We start from the raw sequence: 19,952 nt of genomic DNA on the forward strand, positions 1-19,952 counted from the left end.
CCATGAGAGACATCGTCGTCTTCTCATTCTTGATGTTGAAGGCGACTGACTTTGACAACGTCAATCTGACGATGCCAAGAGCCTTCCTATCAAGTAATTCCCAATCTGCATCCTTTATATCCTCTGGCTTCTCTCCCAAAGGTTGATACAGATTTTTTTGAAACAAAAGGTATTCTATTTGCATATTCCAAAAACCGAAGTTTGTGCCATCAAACTTCTCGATCATGGATGTGGATGTCTTATCTTCTGATGCCATTACTCCCACTCGAACGGATAAATCTGATCGAAAAACTTTCAAAATTTTGTCAAACACCTTTTGTGCCCTAGGTTCTCAACCAAAGGCTCTGATACCAGTTGTTAGAGTTGCACTACACAATCAACCGAATTTGATTCCAGTTATTGTGGCGGAAACGCAAAATAACAACGCATGTTGTTCGAGGAATAATCAAGCAATCATAAAGAAAAAAAATCACACACAAGAACACAAGATATACATGGTTCACCCAAATCTTAGGGCTACGTCCATGGAACACACTGAACAAATTCACTATAAAAAAGATAAAGAATTATAAGGAGAATTCTCTCTCAATCTCTCTCAATTGCTCTTTCTTGTATTGGCACAAATTTTTCTCTAACTTTCTCACCCTATTTATACAGTCCCCAAACTTGTCCTACAAGTATTTGACTTTTGTAGAATCCAAAACCAATAAGGAAATTAAATCAAATCAGGAAACTGAATTTTCCTTAAACCAATAAGGAAGTCAAATCAGATTAGGAAACTGAATTTTCTCTAAAATTCAATACTCTTGAAGTTTCCATATAATTAATTCTTCCTAAAAATCTTCCACCTAATCAGACTCCACAAAACCACAACATGGAGCATGTCTTTGGACCATTCATTTGGGTGATTGATACTGAAACAGTAGAATTTGGTGCATATATATATTGTAGTCGACTATATAGGTTTACATAGGGATCCCGACTAAGAGAATACATCAATGTTTATTCAGAACGGGCATAACTCAACGGGATCACCCTAAAACGACAAAAGAGATGTATCGTACTTGACCAATATATACAAAATGCCTTGTATATAATTTGAATTTACGTACAAAATGATATCCATAAACTCTCCAAAGAAACAAATGTTGAGTATTTCTTACTTGGCTTACACAAGATGAAAAATAATAGAGAGGGCGCTAAAATTTTCTTGCTGATCATTATTTCTTAAACACCAGAAGTAGGAAAATCTTTGAGTGATTATACACTATTATTCAAACGAGAACATGGAAAACAAAACCTTAACGATTATGTTTACTTGGACATCTGACGATGATCATACCCTACAATCTAGATAAGTTCCTACCTAAGTTGAAGCAGCATCCCAAGACCCATTGAGTTCAGCAACTTCAAATTCATATTCTTCATAGTTTTGTTGAATAGCAGATGTTCCTTATGACAGTCCAATGGTTTCCAACTCCATTACAATTTCTTTCATTGTTGGCCTTTTTTTCCCATTCAAGTTCAAGCATCTTTTTGCAAGATTAGAGACTCGCATGATTTCTTCTTTCCCACCCTCTTTCACAACTCGAGCATCAAGAATATCAAACAAACAATTCACCTTCATTGTTAATATAAAATATGTTGCTAAACTTCGCCATTCTTCAAGTTTGATTGATGAGATCGCTTTTTATCCTATTAATTAAGAGCTCAACAAGAACTACTCCAAAGCTATAAACATCGCTTTTCTCTGTAAACTGACTTGATTGAAAGTACTTAGGATCCAAGTATCCAAAGGTCCCCTGTACTTTTGTGGTCAAGTGAGTTTGATCAACTACTATTGATCTTAAAGTCCTAAAGTCAGACATTTTTGCTTTGTATTTATCATCCAACAATATGTATGTGGATTTAATGTCTCGATGACAAATGGGTATGGAAACTGCTGAGTGTAAATAAGAAAGAGCTCCTGCAATTTTATATTGCAATCCGAACACGAATGTCCCAGAAGGGGAAACTCTTCATTTTGGTCATGGATATACTGGAAAAGTGTTCCATTAGGGATGAATTCATAAACAAACAGGGTACTTCTGTCTCCAAACAACATCCATGTAGCTTGACTACATTTCTATGGTTAATTTGTGATAAAATGACCACCTCATTAATAAATCGATCAAGTTTGTCTTCACCCACTACTTTAGACTTCTTAACCGCTACAATTCTACCATTTATCAACATGCCTTTGTAAACAGTACCTTGGCCTCCTTGACCTAGAATTCGATTCTCATTAAAATGGGGGTGGCTTTTTCCAACTCTTTTGAAGTGAAGAGTTTGGTTTTCTCAACGTTACCTTCACCTGAAGACGATTCTTGTTGCAGTAATAACCCCCATTTTGTTTAAAGAAATCTTCTTTGAGCTTAATTTTCCTTCTTCTTTACGCTAGTTTAATTATCCACCAAGTACCAATAAGTAAAAATAGAATTCCGAGACTGGTGCCAATCCCTACAGAACTCAATCAGAAAGAATCACATTTTCCATGTCAAATATTTGTATATTCTAATATTAGACTTTAGTGTAAAAAATATTTGTATATACTAATATCTCCTAGGTTCGTTCATATCCCATTTATTCCCATAAGGTGCGTTTGGTTAGATTGAAGTACCAAGAAAGGAAAAGAAATGATAAAGATGTCTAATTTTTATAAGTTTGGATGAGATGAAAAGGGAAAAATTTTAGGAAACTGGTATTCCCTTTAGTGCTTAATTTTCCCAAAATGTTTCCCACATAAAACACAATAAGAATTTTGTTTCTCTCTCTTCTCCCTTTCTCTAGTATTTGAAACTACAAGGGAAGTTTTGGAAAGTACAATAATTTTCTCTTTATTTTCATGCTATCCAAACTAACAAAATAATAGTTTTTACAACTTTCTTGCTAAGCAAATGCATGTTGAAAACTTGAATTTGTTTTCATCCACTTTACTTTCTTTAACTTTCATTTTTCACTATTCATTCCCATCTAAACAAACAAACCCCTAAGAAAGACAATTCCTTTTCCAGTATTCTAATGTTGAAAAAAGGGCAAGCAGTTGTTCAAGGTTACAGTGCTGCAATGTGATGCAGTGCCTACTTGGCAGCCTTGTCAACAACATGCGGATGCTTCAGTGGCTAATTGGAAGATTATAAGATGTCTTGGAAAATGACTTGTTCTCCTTAACAACTTCTATTTATTTTCTTGGTATTTTGGGTATTGGAATGTGTGTTTAATTAAGGTTGTCAATCTTGAGTCTTGTGTTTTGAGTTGGGAGTTGAAGCCTCATCAATATAGTGTTGAAGTTAGAGTCTTATATTTATATGTGCTGGGAGTAAAGAAGCTATAGAACTGGAATTTATATTTTGTAATGAAATTATAAAGCATAGCTCTTTGTTTATCCAACTCATTTCTTAGTTGTGTCTTATTGTCTTATAATTTTTCTTTTTCCTTCTTATCCAACCACGTCATTTGGTATCAGCTTGTGCTATGCTCTCGAGCCGACTTTTATTGTTCTTGTTTCATGGCGGCTAGAAGAGGTAGAGGAAGAAATGGCAACCATATGATAGGAGATTTGAGGGATGAAAGAGATGATAAACTTCAAGCACTTCGAAGACAAGTTAAGCAACTTACCTTGCGGTTGGAAAGCCAAGAAGTTCATCGTGAGCACGGTAGATCAAGTCGTGGGTCTTCTAGTGATGAGTCCGATGAGAACCCTTTTTGCCAATCGTGCTGGACCATGGTTAGGAAGGTTCTATCGTGATTCTGAATATGTGAAGATTGATTTACCGGAGTTTCATGGTCGTCTTCACCCCGAAGAGTTTCTTGATTGGCTTAGTGCCATTGAGAAATTCTTTTATTACAAAGAAACACCCGAGAATCAAAAATTAAAGCTTGTGGCAAAAAGGTTTAGAGGTTATGCTTCGGCATGGTGGGACAAAGTTCAAAAGATGAGGCTTCGCAAGGGAAAGCCTAAAATTTCTTATTGGGAGAAAATGAAGTCTAGGCTTCAAGAGAAATTTCTACCTTTGGATTTTGCACAAAGTTGTTTATCTCAATTTAACAACCTTCACCAAGATTCAAAGAGTGTGTTAGATTACATCGAAGAATTTTAAAAACTCATAGCCCAGAATGACATTCAAGAAACTGAAGAACAACTTGTTTCAAGATATGTTGGTGGGTTGAAAATTCCAATTCACGATGAAGTAGAAATCTATCAAGTATGGAGGGTCAATGATGCTTACCAATTAGCCTTGAAAGTTGAGGCTAAACTGGCTCGGGGTGGTGCTAAAAAGTTTATATATGTTCGTTGTCTTTATCCTTCTTCTAAAGGAGAATCTTCTTGTGGTGGAGGAACTAATTTCAAGTTTGGAGATGCGAGTAAAAATTCTGGAAAATCAGCCCCTACCAACCATGTTGGAGCTCAATCTAGTCGCAACAACAATCCTATGTCTTGTTTCAAATGCGGCCAAGTTGGGCATCGTTACAACGAATGTCCAAAGGGGTAAGTTGATGCTCGTGTGGCTTTTGGTAATGAGGACATTGATGACAGGGTCTTTGATGATTCAAATCAGCCCATATATGATAAAGAATGTGAATTCGAACATGAGGAGATTGAACCCAAAGAAAGCAAAAGCTTGGTGATCCAAAGAGCACTTGCCACTCCTAGAGTTGAATCCAATGAACATTGGCTTCGGTCTAATATCTTCAAGACTCGTTGCAAATCTCAAGGCAAAGTGTGCAAAATTGTTATTGATGGTGAGAGTTGTGAAAACATCATCTCACAAGAAATGGTGAACAAGCTTAAGCTCCAAACCGAGCCTCATCCAAATCCTTATCGGATTGGATGGTTTAAGAAAGGAAATGAGGTAAAAGTCTCCAAAAGGTGTCTTATTTCATTTTCTATGGGCAAAAATTATAATGATCAAGTGTGGTGTGATGTTGTTCCTATGGATGTGTGTCACATACTCCTAGTAAGACCTTGGAAATATGATAAAAGTGTTACCCATGATAGTCGTAAGAACATCTACTTTTTTAAAATAGGTAAATTAGAAATTGTTCTCTTGCTAAGTAAAGAGGAAAAAACTCCTAAATCTTCACAGGAGGAGGGTAGTAATTTTCTAACTTTGTCAAAATTTATGAAAGAAAGTAATGAAACTGGTATTATATATATGTTAATTTCTAAAGAAGAAGTGCAGCCCATTGATATGCCTAGTGAGCTACAACCTCTTTTGGAAGAGTTCAAGATGTTACACCTGACGATTTGCCTAATGGTCTCCCTCCACTTAGAGACATTCAACACCAAATTGATCTTGTTCCCAGTTCTAGTTTTCCTAACAAGGCTTATTACTGGATGAGCCCAAAAGAACATGAAGAATTAAGAAGGCAAGTCATGGAGTTGTTAAAGAAGGGGTATGTTAGAAAAAGCATGAGTCCTTGTGTGGTGCCGGCTTTGTTAACTCCAAAGAAAGATGGGACATGGCGCATGTGTATGGATAATTGTGCTATTAACCGAATTACCATCAAATACCGGTTTCCTATCCCAAGAATTCATGAATTATTCGACATGCTTGCCGGTGCTAAGGTGTTCTCCAAGATTGATCTTAGAAGTGGCTACCATCAAATTCATATCAAGCTGGGTGATGAATGGAAGACCGCTTTTAAGACTCGTGAGGGCTTATATGAATGGCTTGTCATGCCATTTGGCCTTTCCAATGCTCCAAGCACTTTCATGAGGGTAATGAATTAAGTGCTTCAACCTTTCATTGGTAAATTTGTTGTTGTTTACTTTGATGATATTCTTATTTATAGTCATGATCAAAGTAAGCATATGGAGCATTTGAGGGCTGTTCTAACCACTTTGAGAGGAGAAAAACTGTATGTAAACCTCAAAAAGTGTTCTTTCATGACAAATAGCCTAGCTTTCCTAGGCCTTGTTTTGACTTCTACGGGGATAAAGGTGGATGAAGAAAAGATCAAAGCTGTCTAAAGTTGGCCTACACTAAAAAGCTTACAAGAAGTGAGGAGTTTCCATGGATTTGTTTCATTTTATCGCCGATTTATAAGGAATTTTAGCACTATTTTAGCCCCTTTAACTGATTGCATGAAGAAAAGAGCGTTCAGGTGGACAACTGAGGTCGAAAAAAGTTCCCAGCTTGTTAAAGAAAAACTGTCTAGCGCACCTGTTCTTGTTTTGTCGGACTTTGAAAAAATCTTTGAAGTTGATTGCGATGCCTCTCATGTGGGCATTGGTGGGGTACTTGACAGTTGGTAAAAGCCGTTCCTACACGCCAAATTGATGTAGTGAATGTGCGGTTCAAGAAAAGCCTTTTGAGTCAAGTTTAAATTTATAAAAACCACTACCAACACTACTACTAAAGTAACAAGAGTGAGTAGGGATCGTTCCAAGGGATTGGAGTCGTACTTGATTGTGGAATCACAATTAGGGCTAGTAGGTTAAGTGATCAAACAAAGGGGTGGTTGGTTAATTAAATTAGAGAGCAACTAAATTAAATTAAGTAATCGAATGCAACAAAAAGTAAGTAAGAGAGAGAGAAATCTTGGGGTTTAGAGGTCACCACCAAGCAATGCTTTTCTACACTTTTAACTAGTGACTAATGAGGGTAATGTGTGTTGCAATAATGGTGTGTGTGTGTGTGCTTGGTTGATTCAATTAGCAAGGGTGACCAATTAAGCATACATTGTCTAATCAACATGTGAAAAGCACAATATATCTAGCAATTAAGTATATATTGTCTAAATAGCGTGTGAAAAGCACAACATATCTAGCAAGTCATTAATCCTTTCATTAAGCTCACAAGCCAAATACAACACAAAGTTAGAGACATATGCTACTTGCATTCAAAAGTATGGAACATCAAACAACTAGCATGGATTGTCCTCTCATCAAACAACTATGCTATCCCTACACTACAATTAAGCTAATGACATAAAATTAAACTAATTAAGCTAAGGGAGAGGCATAATCCATCAAGAAATGAGCATAGACCATCTAGAAAATCACAAGAGCATTCTTTTAAGCACAATGTTTTGACAATCTCTAAATCTATAGCATTAATACGCATAGACATACATCAATAACTTAAGAAATAGAGGCAAACACATGAACATCTATTCTAGCATACATAGACATATGGATAGAATGAAATGATCAATTGGAAGCATTAAACCACATAAATCATTGAATAAACAAGATCTATATATATCAAAATGTCAAAACATTAATTACAACACTAATCCCTTAATAATACACAAGATTAAGATATAGGAAGCATGCTTGGGGCTAACTCTAGCCCCAAGAGGATGTCTAGCCACTCATGGTGATGTTGCTCCAACCCTCAAGGGCTAACTCCATGGTTGAAATCTGCTCCTTATTGATGAAGAACTCCAATGGTGTCTCTAGCCTCTTCCTCTATGCTTCTTCTCCAAGAGATGATATGAAAATAATATTTTTTTCCCCTTTGTAAAAATCAATCTTTATCCTTATATAGGTAGGTCAAAATGACACCTAAAATGAGCTGGGGTCGTGCACACAATATTCTCTAATGATTGGATAAAGGACAACTTTCAATGAGATGGAATTTTAACTTTTTCGTACTGGAGGAAGTTCGATCAATCGAACCTTGGACTTGGATCGATCGAACTGGCTGAGATCTATCGAACTTAGGCTGGATCGATCCAACTGGTTGAGCTTTTTGGGAAAAGACAAATCCGAGATATTTTGGAGAGATATTTATGGGAAAAGGACAAAAGTGGTTAGTGGGTGGTATACCTGTGGATAGGATCAATCATTTGAATAAGGACAAAATTGTTTGATCGATTGAAAGGTGGTGTTGGATCGATCGAACTTTTGGACTTTATGCTTTTGGGCCAAGGCTTGGATCGATCTTGAAGTGCTGAGATCGATCATTGTTCGATCGATCGAACCTTGAACTTGGATCGATCAAACTTTGCTGCTTCCCACCTTTGGCTTCATTTGCTTTCTTCTTTCTCCACTTTGCTCCTTTCTTTGTTTAATCCCAAAATTGCTTCAATTAAGCTCTTATTTGGCTGAGTTAGCTTATTTTCGGGATAAGTGCCTAAAAATGGAAATAATACGAAATCAATCTAAAACGGTAAAGTAAGATAAATAAAGGTACTAGAATGCCTAAGCTTAAGGGGTTTAAATACGCACTTTTCAGCGTTCATCACACCCCCAAACATAAATATTGCTAGTCCCTAGCAATGAACTAGAAAGTAAAGGAATGAAATGAACAACTATACAACTATGAGCTAAGAAAACAATAAATGGATAACGCCACTTTCGTAGGGAACACGATTGCACTTAGCATATGCAACAAGCCTTTTAAACCCCTAGGTTACCCCTAGTAGACAAGTGAAGTCTCATGAAGGTTTCCAGAAATGGTTCCCATAAACATTAAGCTCATTTTTTCAAAAAAGGCACCAATATTGCAAACAAGTATTGGGAGAAAACTACCTCGAGTATGCAATTTTTCGAACATTTCTAAGCAATCTCCCAAAATCTCAACATCAAACAAGCAAATATGGTCCTCCACACATCAAGAAAATGATCATGCAAATCAAAACAACTCTAGAATCCTTTTGTGTGGACCGGCATCAAATGTGTTGCTATCTTAGCCAACTAAAGAATTAATCACATCCTTACCCTCAAACTAGCGCACAAATCTAGTACCGATCATCAAGACAAAAAGTGGACTTTTTATTAAAACTTTATTCATCTAGGTGCGTTTATTCTTTTCACTCGGGTTTTTTTTTTTTTTTTTTTTTTTTTTTTTTTTTTTTTTAGGATCAAAGATAGAAGCATGGTGCAATGTGTTGATCTATTAAGCTTTCTAGCGATTCATGAGGTCGAGCGTTAGGTCAATGACTCCCAAACCAGACGACTTTAGGGCATTAGGCATTCAAATACCCCTACGGACTTACAAGCTCAAATCAACTAGGCTACAAATCAAAACAACCTCCATCTAATCATTTCCCACTTCTCACCTTTTGAGAGAAGTCCTCGCTTTTTATTACTTTTGCAACCTTTTTCTTTTTTTTGATTCAATTATTAACCTAGAGTTTGGGCCCTCCACCCTTCGGCGTGAGAAATTCAGTGCTTGATGAGGCTAGAATCCCGGCTACTTAGTGAAAATAGGTTGTTATCCACTTTTATCAAGAATGAAAGCTTTTAATGCACTACTAGTCCAATTGGGATATAACCAATTCAATAATCAACAAAGCATGTACCCTACAAATGAATGCTAGTGTGCGCCTATGCTAGTGTAGAATCCCAAAATGAATCTTAAAATAATCACAAAATCAAGATGATATAGACCACAAGTGCAAGCAAGATACCAATTTTTCAAAAAATTTACTCCTAAATGGCATTCATAAGGCATACAAGGAGTATTGGACTCTCAAGTTAAGCAATTTTTAAATTTTAAGCAATATAGTCCGTAAAAGATCAAAATCATAGCTAGATATGGACCAATCATAGAAATATCCCTCAAATATACAAGTCATGCTCAAAATTTTGAATTTAAAACTAACACTGTAAAGCACCATTCCCCCCAAACTTAAATGGCACAATGTCCTCAGTGTGCAAGAGAACAAGGGAAAGAGTATACTAGTGCAACTAAGCAAGAATGATCGAGACTGAAGTATCCGAAGTGGGTGGCATGGCCCCCCCAAACTTGGGATGAACTGTGGTCCTGAAAATTGGCACTTGGATAAACTTATCAGATAACAACATGGGATAATCAGTGCACAGTGGATATACAAGTGTAAATGGGATAAACAGATAAAGAAATGAGAAAGGTACAAGGGTGGTCCTGAAAATTGGGTAGCACTCTCTCACTGAAGTCACTGAGAAAAACAACAATAAAGTGTAATACATTCAGTGTCAAAGCCGACAGACCAGGCTGCAAAAATAATAGTATCACAAGTGTACTAAACACATAACATAGATAAAGAACATAAAAAGATAAAGATACTGGGAGTCTCAGGTAGAGGGAGCTCCGCGGATCTCCCTGGCTAAGTCATCAATGGCAGTCAAAATTTCCGTACGGAGGCGAGAAATGTCAACTCGAATGGCAGCCATCATATTCAGACGAAGGGTACTAATGTCAGCTCTAAGGGCAACCAGCATATCCTCCAAGCTCTGAAGGTGCTCCTCTAAGCGACATATCTGATCATGAGCCTCAGGTGTGGCTGAAGTGGAAGAACTGTCATTCTTAGTCATGGTCTGCAAAAAGGAAATCTTACAATGGGATTAAGTGCTAGAATAATGAATTGAAGGCACAATAGAAACATGTTTGTCAAATAGGATAGACAAAACATATATGACATGAATCTATGCAAGTGATAGGATGTGAAGTATGCTAAGCAATATAAGTATGAAATGCATCCAATGTGGAATATCACAGGCATTGGGTATAGATATGATAGCATGAAGTGAATATAAGATGAATGAAGTGTGTGTATGAGATCTATGAAATTTAATCGATCAGAAAAAGAAGTAAGATCGATCACAAAAGTTGGATCGATCGAAAATAAGTGAGATCGATCTCACAACTTCGATCGATCTGAGGCACAAGTTAGATCGATCGAACTGTGTTCTGTAAAAAAGAGAAGTCACAGATCTGTGACTGTGGGAGCACGGGACCCACGTGAACATGTTTGTGGGCCCATCAACACAACAATCATCAATCACAATCACCTAGAATGGCTCACACTCCCAAAAATCAAAATAACTCATTACAATGGATATGGCATAAAGACGAATATGGACATATAGACATAAAAAGCTTAAAACTTCATCCATGGCCAACAATCATCATGAATATTGGAACAGATCAAACACTTAAAGCATACTTTTAACAAATCAAGGTGTGAAATCAATAATGTGGTCTCGGATCTTACCTTGAAGCAAAGAGAGGAGAGATGAAATGTGAAGAGGAAGAAGATCCGAGAAGAGGGAGAGATCAACACCTGGTTCACTATAGAGATCTCGCCGGAGATGGAGGAGATGGGTGAGGTTACGGCGGCATAGGAACTAGGGTTTGAAAATGGGGGAGAATGAGATCTTATCCTTTATTTAAAAACTGTCGCACCTAAGTTCAATCGATCGAAATAAAATCTCAGATCGATCGAACCCCCCCTTTATTTATTTATTATTATTTTTTTAATCATTGAATAAACATGAAAATAAAATAAAATGAAAATGAAAATATTTTTGGTTTTTTGAAATTTGAAAAGTCAAACAATGAAATAGAGAATTGAGATCGATCAGAACAAAAGTTCGATCGATCAGACAGAGAGCAAAAATATGCAGGTTTTTGGTTCAAAAATTTGGCTAAGTGTTGGAACTTGAAGATCGATCGAACTTGGAAGTTGGATCGATCGAAGAACTTCAGATCGATCAGACAGAGAGCAAAAAATATGCAGGTTGATGCAGGCTCAAAATTTTTCTAAGTGTTGAATCATGAGATCAATTGAACTTGCAAGTTGGATCGATCGAAGGTCTCTTGATCGATCTAAGAGTTAGTTTGAACGATGGGACAGAGAGGTAATTTGGATGCAGGTTTCTGCAGGTCAAAATTTTTTCTAAGTGTTGGATGTAGAATGGAGTTTGATCGATCGAACTCAAGTTTGAGATTGATCGAACTATGTAGAATGCTCAATAATGATATGAAAGCTCATGCAATCCCCACCAAAGTTCCTTTCAATGCATATGAGAACCAAAAACAAATATCTAGACTTCGCATGAAATGAAATGAAAGATAGAAATGGGGGAGGAATAGGGTTTTGACACCCTACGAAATGTCTTTGCTAGTCTTTAACGTCTCTAGCAAGACATTGGGCTCTTTTAGCCCGGATCAAAAATCTTGTTATGCATCCCCTCCTTATTGAGGTGATGAATGGTTCTTTGAACTTTTCCTAACAAATGGTTCTTTGAAGAACTTGTTAGTTTAAGCTCAAAAGGAGCTTTTGGTTCCTTGTCAATGCAATCTTCTATGTGCTCATACACCGGGTCAACTAGATGTGCAGCTTCCAAATGTCTTTGAAAGACTTGACCTTCTATGTAAGGTTTCAACCTTTGACCATTAACTTTGAAAATGTTCCCCTTCTTCAAGTTTTTGATTTCAACCACCCCATGAGGTGCAATAGAAATGATTTCATAAGGACCCTCCCATTTGGTTCTCAATTTCCCAGGAAAAAGTTTTAGTCTAGAGTTGAAAAGCCAAGCTTTTTGACTGGGTTCCAAAGATTTTTTCACAATATACTTATCATGAAAGGCTTTGGTTCGTTCTTTGTAGATTTTGGCATTATCATAAGCATTGTGTCTCAACTCTTCTAACTCACTCAATTGAAGTAGCCTATTCTCTCCGGCTTTATCAAGGTCAAAATTGAGCTTTTTAACTGCCCATAAGGCTTTATGCTCTAGCTTAACCGGAAGATGGCAAGGCTTTCCATAGACAAGTCTACAAGGAGACATGCCAATGGGAGTCTTGTATACCGTCCGATAAGCCCATAAAGCATCATTTAGCTTTCTTGACCAATCCTTCCAGGTGATATTAACCGTTTTCTCAAGAATATGCTTAATTTCCCGGTTAGACACTTCGACTTGCCCGCTTGTTTGAGGATGGTAGGGCGTGGCTATCTTATGAGTGATAGAGTACTTAAGAAATAAGTGCCTCAATAATTGATTGCAAAATGTTTTCCTCCATCACTTATTATGGCCCTTGGCATACCAAAACGAGTAAAGATATTGGATTTGATGAATTGAATGACCACAGAATGGTCATTTGTTTTGGTAGCACATGTTTCCACCCACTTGAAAACATAATCAACGGCAAGAAGAATGTATTGAAAACTATAGGACATAGGAAATGGACCCATAAAATCAATGCCCCATATATCAAAGATCTCAACAACAAGTATATTGGTCAAGGGCATCATATCACTTCTAGACATTGTCCCCATCTTTTGACATCTCTCACATGATTTGCAAAAATTATAGGCATCTCTATGAATAGTGGGCCAAAAGAGCCCACTTTAAAGAACTTTCAAGGCGGTCTTCTTTGCACTAAAATGCCCACCACATGCAAGAGTGTGATGTAATACCCCTAATTTTAAAAAGGATATTCCTGGTATTTAATGGTATTTAATTTATTATTTAAGTGCATTTTATTTGATTATGTGCCATTATTTTTTTTATTAGGTGCTTAATTGTTTTCTTTTGTGGTGATTTAATTTATTTAAATGATATTTATTTTTAGTTATTTGATTGGAATTACTTGTTAGTGTTTTAATTATTTAATTGGCATTAATGGTTTAAGTGTAATTGGTTTAGTTATTTGATTGGAATTACTTGTTAGTGTTTTAATTATTTAATTGGCATTAATGGTTTAAGTGTAATTGGTTTAATTATTTTATGTGTGTCTTATTTTATGTGTGTCTTATTTGGTTTAATTGGGTTTACTAATTATTATTTTGTTCAATTAGATTATTTGTTAAGTATTTAATGGTGAATAGGGTAATTAGGTAAATACATCTAATTAGGGTTTTAATTGCAGTATAAATTAGGGTTTTATATTATAGCCGTCGTAGGTTTCTACGTTAATTGGATGGGCCGGTTAGGATTGTGAGTTGGACTTAAATGAACCTAGGATTTAGGAAAACTCTATAAGTATAAGGTAGACGTCTGTGTAGGATTTTTTTTAAACAAAGCACACGTTTTGTGGAAGTGGAGAAGGAAAAACGCAGTTTTTCACATTCTGCCAAGGTTTGATCAAAGCTCCGATCCCGCTTCGTCCGTGGTCCGATCGAGCTGAAATTTGGAGGATAGGTTCATGACTCAGTGTCGCACAATCTGAAAGATGGAGATCAGATTTTAAGTTCGGGAATAGTGTTTCGTACCCGTGAACAGTAACCGGGTTTTGGAACTCGCCGGGATTTTTTTAAGAAGACGACGTTGAAACTTTGAACAAAAGTTTCTGAGGCAAGATTCTATCCTTACTCTTTCCCTTAGGCTTCATACTCTTTGCACTCTTAAATGATTCCAGGATTAATGAAGATTAAACCAAACTAAAATGATATCTGTTTTGCTATGAAACTGGTAGTTACAGTAGTGTTGTATGCTTGTTCAACCTAGACTAAGCATGTTTGCGGATGCATTGTGGTTCTGTGGTTCACGTTTTATCTTACCACTACTAGTATAAATTATTGGAAGGACAGGTCTAGATGATAGCTATCTTAACTTCTGTAATAGCAACTGTTGGAAATTAAATACTAGGAGGATTTGAGTTTAACACTAGATCGGTTTTGTGGAACACTATAATTTGAGCATGTCTACATACATACTGTGAATATTGTTTTGATGCTTACATTATCACAGTTAGTATCAACTGTGAAGGTTAGGATTTTGTGATACATACCCTACATATCTGTATGTCATTTGTAAGGTGTTAAATGGAAGTTTTAATTAATTCCGTCTTTATATCAGACTAAAGGGAACAACTTAAATTGGGCATATATATGTTGTTGTTGTGACCCTGTTTATCAATGCTTATTTTATCACTGCTAACATTGAATGTTGGATGTTGGAATTTAGTTGATATATACTTGATTTATTGGTATTATTGACTACTAGAGGATTGGAAAGTAGGCACCGGTATGGGACGGTGGCATACTAAGGATGGGTTTGGTTTTTAAATCAATACCATTACTCACCTACTTAGAATAAGAATGGGATTAACTAAAAGTTAAGTCCCGTGGATTTGTATTGTCATGACAACTACTTGTTGAGCGGTAATACCAGGGATTTTGGATGGATTTTATATATGTACTGTTATGGTGCCTCGGTATGAGCTTGAGCCTCAGGACCGATGGTTAGGGAGCGTATATGCATCGGGATGTGTAGCTGGCTACGATGGTTGGAGGTGTACCCTGTTTAGGTATAGGTACATATGCCCACTTCGTGTGCGTTTTAGCATATTACCTCTATTCAGGTTGAGACCGGCCTGTAGTCCAGTGAGAGTCCTTTAGTGTGACTATATATATATTTACGGACTATTAGCTATTGTTGAATTGTTTAGGATGTACATGCGTATCGGGCCTCTGTTTGGATTGTAGTAGTATAGAACTTGCACGTAGGCCTGACCCACTTCTATTTTTCAGGTACACGACAGTTCCAGACTTAGACGTGTTCGTGCTGAGCAGAGGTCTCTATTCACTCTTCCGACGATGTAGGGCTCTCTCTATAGTTTTATTTCTGGACGTTTATTACATTTGTTCTATCTTCCGTTTGGATGTTTAAGAGGGGTCCACTAGAGATGGATTCCTAAGTTGTAAACTGATGGAGTTTTGGAGTTTGGGTTTGATGGATTTTAATAATTATAATATTTTGCGGATTCTATTTTTAGTTCCTTCCAGCTTTAATTTCATTTCTTAATTTATTTTGTATTCCGTGTTCATTATAAAATATTAATTATTTGATATTCCCTCGGGTTTGGGCCTGGGCCTGATCAACCCGTGTCTCGGATCCGAGGGGTATCTGAGTTGGTATTAGAGCACTCCAGGTTCAAGTGTCTCTAGGATGTTTCATATTAAGTCTTCCGCGTAGCGTTTTCTCTTGAATAGAGCTTAAGTTAGGATTCATTGTATTCCTTATGGTTCGTATAGAATGGGTACTGACGTCTATCTTTTCGTGTTAACAGATGGTTAACGCTAGAAATGGACAGAACATGCAAGGAACTAGGAAGGAAAGGAGAACGGCACGTAGGCAACAATATCTCCTACGGCGTCAGCAAATGGAGGAAGAACAGCAAAGGCTTGGGTTTCAAGATGACATGGATCAGTTTCAGAAGGAACAGGAGAATGTTCAACAGACTTTGGACCAGGTCAGAGATCCAGAGATTCCTCCTCACCTCAATGACCTCGTTGCTCAGGCTATAGAGGCTGGGGTAACAGCTGCACTTCGGAATCAGCCTCAGATACAGCCGGCACCTGTACCAGCACCAGTGGTTCAGACGGATTCTTGGGGAAAGGCTAGGAGCTCTTTCACAAAGGGGAGTCCACCTGTGTTCTCAGGCTCAACCGATGCGAGAGCAGCTCACCAGTGGGAACAGGACATTGAGTGTCATCTTCGTTTGGTTCAGTGCACGGAGGTTCAAAAGCAGATGCTTGCTACTTTCAAGCTAGTTGGGGATGCACTACAGTGGTGGGAGTCAGTTACCACCTCAGAGGAGAGGATGACATTGTCTTATGATGAGTTCGGTGCTCGCTTTGATGAGAAATATTTTCCCTATGCAGTCAGGGTAGCTATGAAGACCGAGTTTCTAAGTCTGCAGCGGGGAAACATGACAGTGGAAGAGTATGAGCAGCAGTTCACACGCTTGTCTCTCTTTGCACCGGAGGAGGTGGATACAGAGGAGAAGAACCGCAACAGTTTTGTCAAGGGACTGATGTGGTCTATCAAGAGAGCTATTACAGGTAGTCCAGCCTATATTACCTATGCTCAGGTGGTAGACGCCGCTCTACAACAGTATCAGTTGACTGTGGACATCAGACAGGCTCGTGGTGAGAAGCGGGGAGATAAAGACTCTACTAATCAGTCAGCTGAAAAGGGGAATGGCAATGGTCACCGGCAGAATGACAAAGGCAAGTTCCAAGGACAACAGCCTTGGAAGAAGCACAAAGGTGGTTCAGATGCTCACCGGAATGGGGGACCACAGGCAGGACAGGGTCAGCCACAGGCTAACCGACAGAGGAGGCCATTTGATACTTTCCAGGGTAGTTGTTACACTTGTGGAGAGTATGGTCATACCACCAGGCAGTGTCCTAAAGCAGGACAAGGACAGGGACAGAGACAGTATGTGCAGCAGGGACAGAGGGCGCCAGTGCCTCTACCAGCTCCACAGGTTCCACGGATTCAGGGACAGACACATCTGACTTTACCGGCACCGCCACAGACTCAGGGACAGGCACCACAGCTGTTGCACTATGGCAGGGTGTATAACCCCATGCCACAGGATGTTCAGGCACCTCAGACTATTGAGGGTAAGTTTCTTATTCATGGTTTGCATGGACGTGTTTTATTTGATACGGGTGCTACACACTCATTTGTAGCTAGGACTTTTGTTGTTTTGTCTGGGATAAGGACGAGGGTATGCACTAGACCTCAGGGTATTTCTACACCATTGGGTGATACAGCTATTATACATGAGAGTGATGGGCCTGTGACACTAGATATTGGCAGACTCAGCTTTCTAGCCAATCTATTGGTCCTGGACATGCACACTTATGATGTGATACTTGGGATGGATTGGTTGTCTCACTACCATGCCCAAGTTGTTTGTTTTGATAGATCTATTATTTTTACCATACCTGGTCAGGATATGTATGTAGTAGCTATGCCACGTTCTAAAGGGGGCTGTAGCACCTATTTGATATATACTTGATTTATTGGTATTATTGACTACTGGAGGATTGGAAAGTAGGCACCGGTATGGGACGGTGGCATACTAAGGATGGGTTTGGTTTTTAAATCAATACCATTACCCACCTACTTGGAATAAGAATGGGATTAACTAAAAGTTAAGTCCCGTGGATTTGTATTGTCATGGCAACTACTTGTTGAGCGGCAATACCAGGGATTTTGGATGAATTTTATATATGTACTGTTATGGTGCCTCGGTATGAGCTTGAGCCTCAGGACCGATGGCTAGGGAGCGTATATGTATCGGGATGTGTAGCTGGCTACGATGGTTGGAGGTGTACCCTGTTTAGGTATAGGTACATATGCCCACTTCGTGTGCGTTTTAGCATGTTACCTCTATTCAGGTTGAGACCGGCCTGTAGTCCAGTGAGAGTCCTTTAGTGTGACTATATATATATTTACGGACTATTAGCTACTGTTGAATTGTTTAGGATGTACATGCGTATCGGGCCTCTGTTTGGATTGTAATAGTATAGAACTTGCGCGTGGGCCTGACCTACTTCTATTTTTCAGGTACACGACAGTTCCAGGCTTAGACGTGTTCGTGCTGAGCAGAGGTCTCTATTCACTCTTCCGACGATGTAGGGCTCTCTCTATAGTTTTATTTCTGGACGTTTATTACATTTGTTCTATCTTCCGTTTGGATGTTTAATAGGGGTACACTAGAGATGGATTCCCAAGTTGTAAACTGATGGAGTTTTGGAGTTTGGGTTTGATGGATTTTAATAATTATAATATTTTGCGGATTCTATTTTTAGTTCTGTCCAGCTTTAATTTCATTTCTTAATTTATTTTGTATTCCGTGTTCATTATAAAATATTAATTGTTTGATATTCCCTCGGGTTTGGGCCTGGGCCTGATCAACCCGTGTCTCGGATCCGAGGGGTATCTCATGTGACAAAACACTAGGACACTTGGAATTTCACTCTCTGGAATGCATCTTCTCATAATTTGATTCGGTCAATATCGCTATAAGATAGGGTCTTCCCAATAGTAATTCCGGATGTTGGCAAAAAAATGATTCTTTTCGTTCTTCGACCAAGAAGTTGGTAGCTTGACTACTGCCAAATAATTCACAATGTCGGCAAACCAAGGCATTCTTCTATTAGAAATTTGAAAGAGTTGTTCATCTGGAAAAGAGTCACAAATTGGTAGACTAAGGAAATGCTCTATCGATAACCTAGAAAGATGATCGGCAACCACATTTTCGGTGCCTTTTTTGTCTTTGATTTCAAAATTGAATTCCTGAAGAAGTAAAATCCATCTAATTAGCCTAGGTTTTGTTTCCCTTTTTGTCAATAGACGCCTCAAGGTGGCATGATCAGAATAAACGATAACCTTGGACCCTAAGAGATAGGAACGAAATTTATTAAGAGCATATACTACGGCAAGTAATTCTTTCTTGGTAGTGGAGTAATTCAATTGAGCTCCCGAGAAAGTTTTACTTGTATAGTATATGGCACAAGGAAGCTTACCCACTCTTTGTCCCAAAACTGCCCCTATGGCATAATCAGAAGCATCACACATGATTTCAAATGGCAATAACCAATTGGGAGGTTGCATGATAGGTGCAAATGATAATAATTCACGCAATTTATGAAAAGCGTCTAGGCATGCTTGGTCAAAGATGAAAGGAGTTTCCTTGGCAAGAAGATTGTACAAGGGTCGAGCAATTTTACTAAAGTCTTTGATAAAACAGTAGTAAAAGCCAGCATGATCTAGAAAGGGTGAACTTCTCTCACCGTTGAAGGTGGAGGCAATTCAGAAATAAGCTCGACCTTCGCTTTGTCCACCTCTATTCATCTCCTTGAGATAACGTGACCCAAAACAATACCCTCTTGAACCATGAAATGGCTCTTTTCCCAGCCAAGTACAAGGTTGGTTTCACGACATCTCTTAAGCACTAGATCTAAGTTTTTGAGGTATGCATCAAATGAGGACCCAAAAACATAAAAATCATCCATGAAGACCTCTAGATACTCTCCCACCATATCCGAGAAAATTGACATCATACACCTTTGGAATGTGGCGGGTGCATTGCACAAACCAAAAGGCATCCGTCTATAAGTAAATGTGCCGAATGGACATGTAAAAGTGGTTTTCTCTTGGTCTAATGGGTCGAGGGCTACTTGATTGTACCCCGAATAGCCATCAAGGAAACAATAATATTATTGCCCGGCCAATCTCTCTAGAATTTGATCAATGAATGGCAAAGGGAAGTGATACTTTCTAGTGGTGGCATTTAATTTGTGATAATCAATGCATACACGCCATGAATTGGCGGTGCATTTAGAGATTTCCTCACCCTTTGCATTGTCAACCACTGTAATTCCCGATTTTTTGGGAACTACTTGAGTTGGACTCACCCATTTGCTATCAGAGATTAGGTAAATGATTCCTACAT

General features: G+C 38.2%; 1 protein-coding gene and 1 pseudogene across 1 annotated transcript; one reads left to right on the forward strand and one right to left on the reverse strand.

Moving 5' to 3' along the window:
• The first annotated feature begins 3,614 nt into the window (after nucleotides 1–3,614).
• Nucleotides 3,615–6,298, forward strand: LOC132275240 (uncharacterized). The gene is made up of 5 exons (XM_059776695.1): nucleotides 3,615–4,068; nucleotides 4,150–4,528; nucleotides 4,577–4,909; nucleotides 5,263–5,761; nucleotides 6,134–6,298. The coding sequence occupies exons 1-5, from the start codon at nucleotides 3,615–3,617 to the stop codon at nucleotides 6,296–6,298; spliced, it is 1,830 nt and encodes a 609-aa protein (XP_059632678.1).
• A 3,750-nt stretch (nucleotides 6,299–10,048) lies between these two features.
• On the reverse strand, nucleotides 10,049–19,617 carry LOC132275249 (uncharacterized; annotated as a pseudogene).
• Nucleotides 19,618–19,952: the final 335 nt, after the last annotated feature.

This window comes from Cornus florida, unplaced genomic scaffold (assembly GCF_030987335.1).
Source record: "Cornus florida cultivar Cherokee Brave unplaced genomic scaffold, ASM3098733v1 CherokeeBrave_3.0.0_Hap2_Chr01, whole genome shotgun sequence".
NCBI classification, from domain to species: domain Eukaryota; kingdom Viridiplantae; phylum Streptophyta; class Magnoliopsida; order Cornales; family Cornaceae; genus Cornus; species Cornus florida.

What these genes read in the sequence shown, in the direction of transcription:
- LOC132275240 (XM_059776695.1), top strand. Translation starts at nt 3,615, where the DNA reads ATGATAAACTTCAAGCACTTCGAAGACAAGTTAAGCAACTTACCTTGC. An exon ending in ACCTTTGGATTTTGCACAAA is followed by an intron (nt 4,069 to 4,149) that starts GTTGTTTATCTC and finishes AAAAACTCATAG; the next exon opens with CCCAGAATGACATTCAAGAA. An exon ending in CTCCAAGCACTTTCATGAGG is followed by an intron (nt 5,762 to 6,133) that starts GTAATGAATTAA and finishes GATTGCATGAAG; the next exon opens with AAAAGAGCGTTCAGGTGGAC.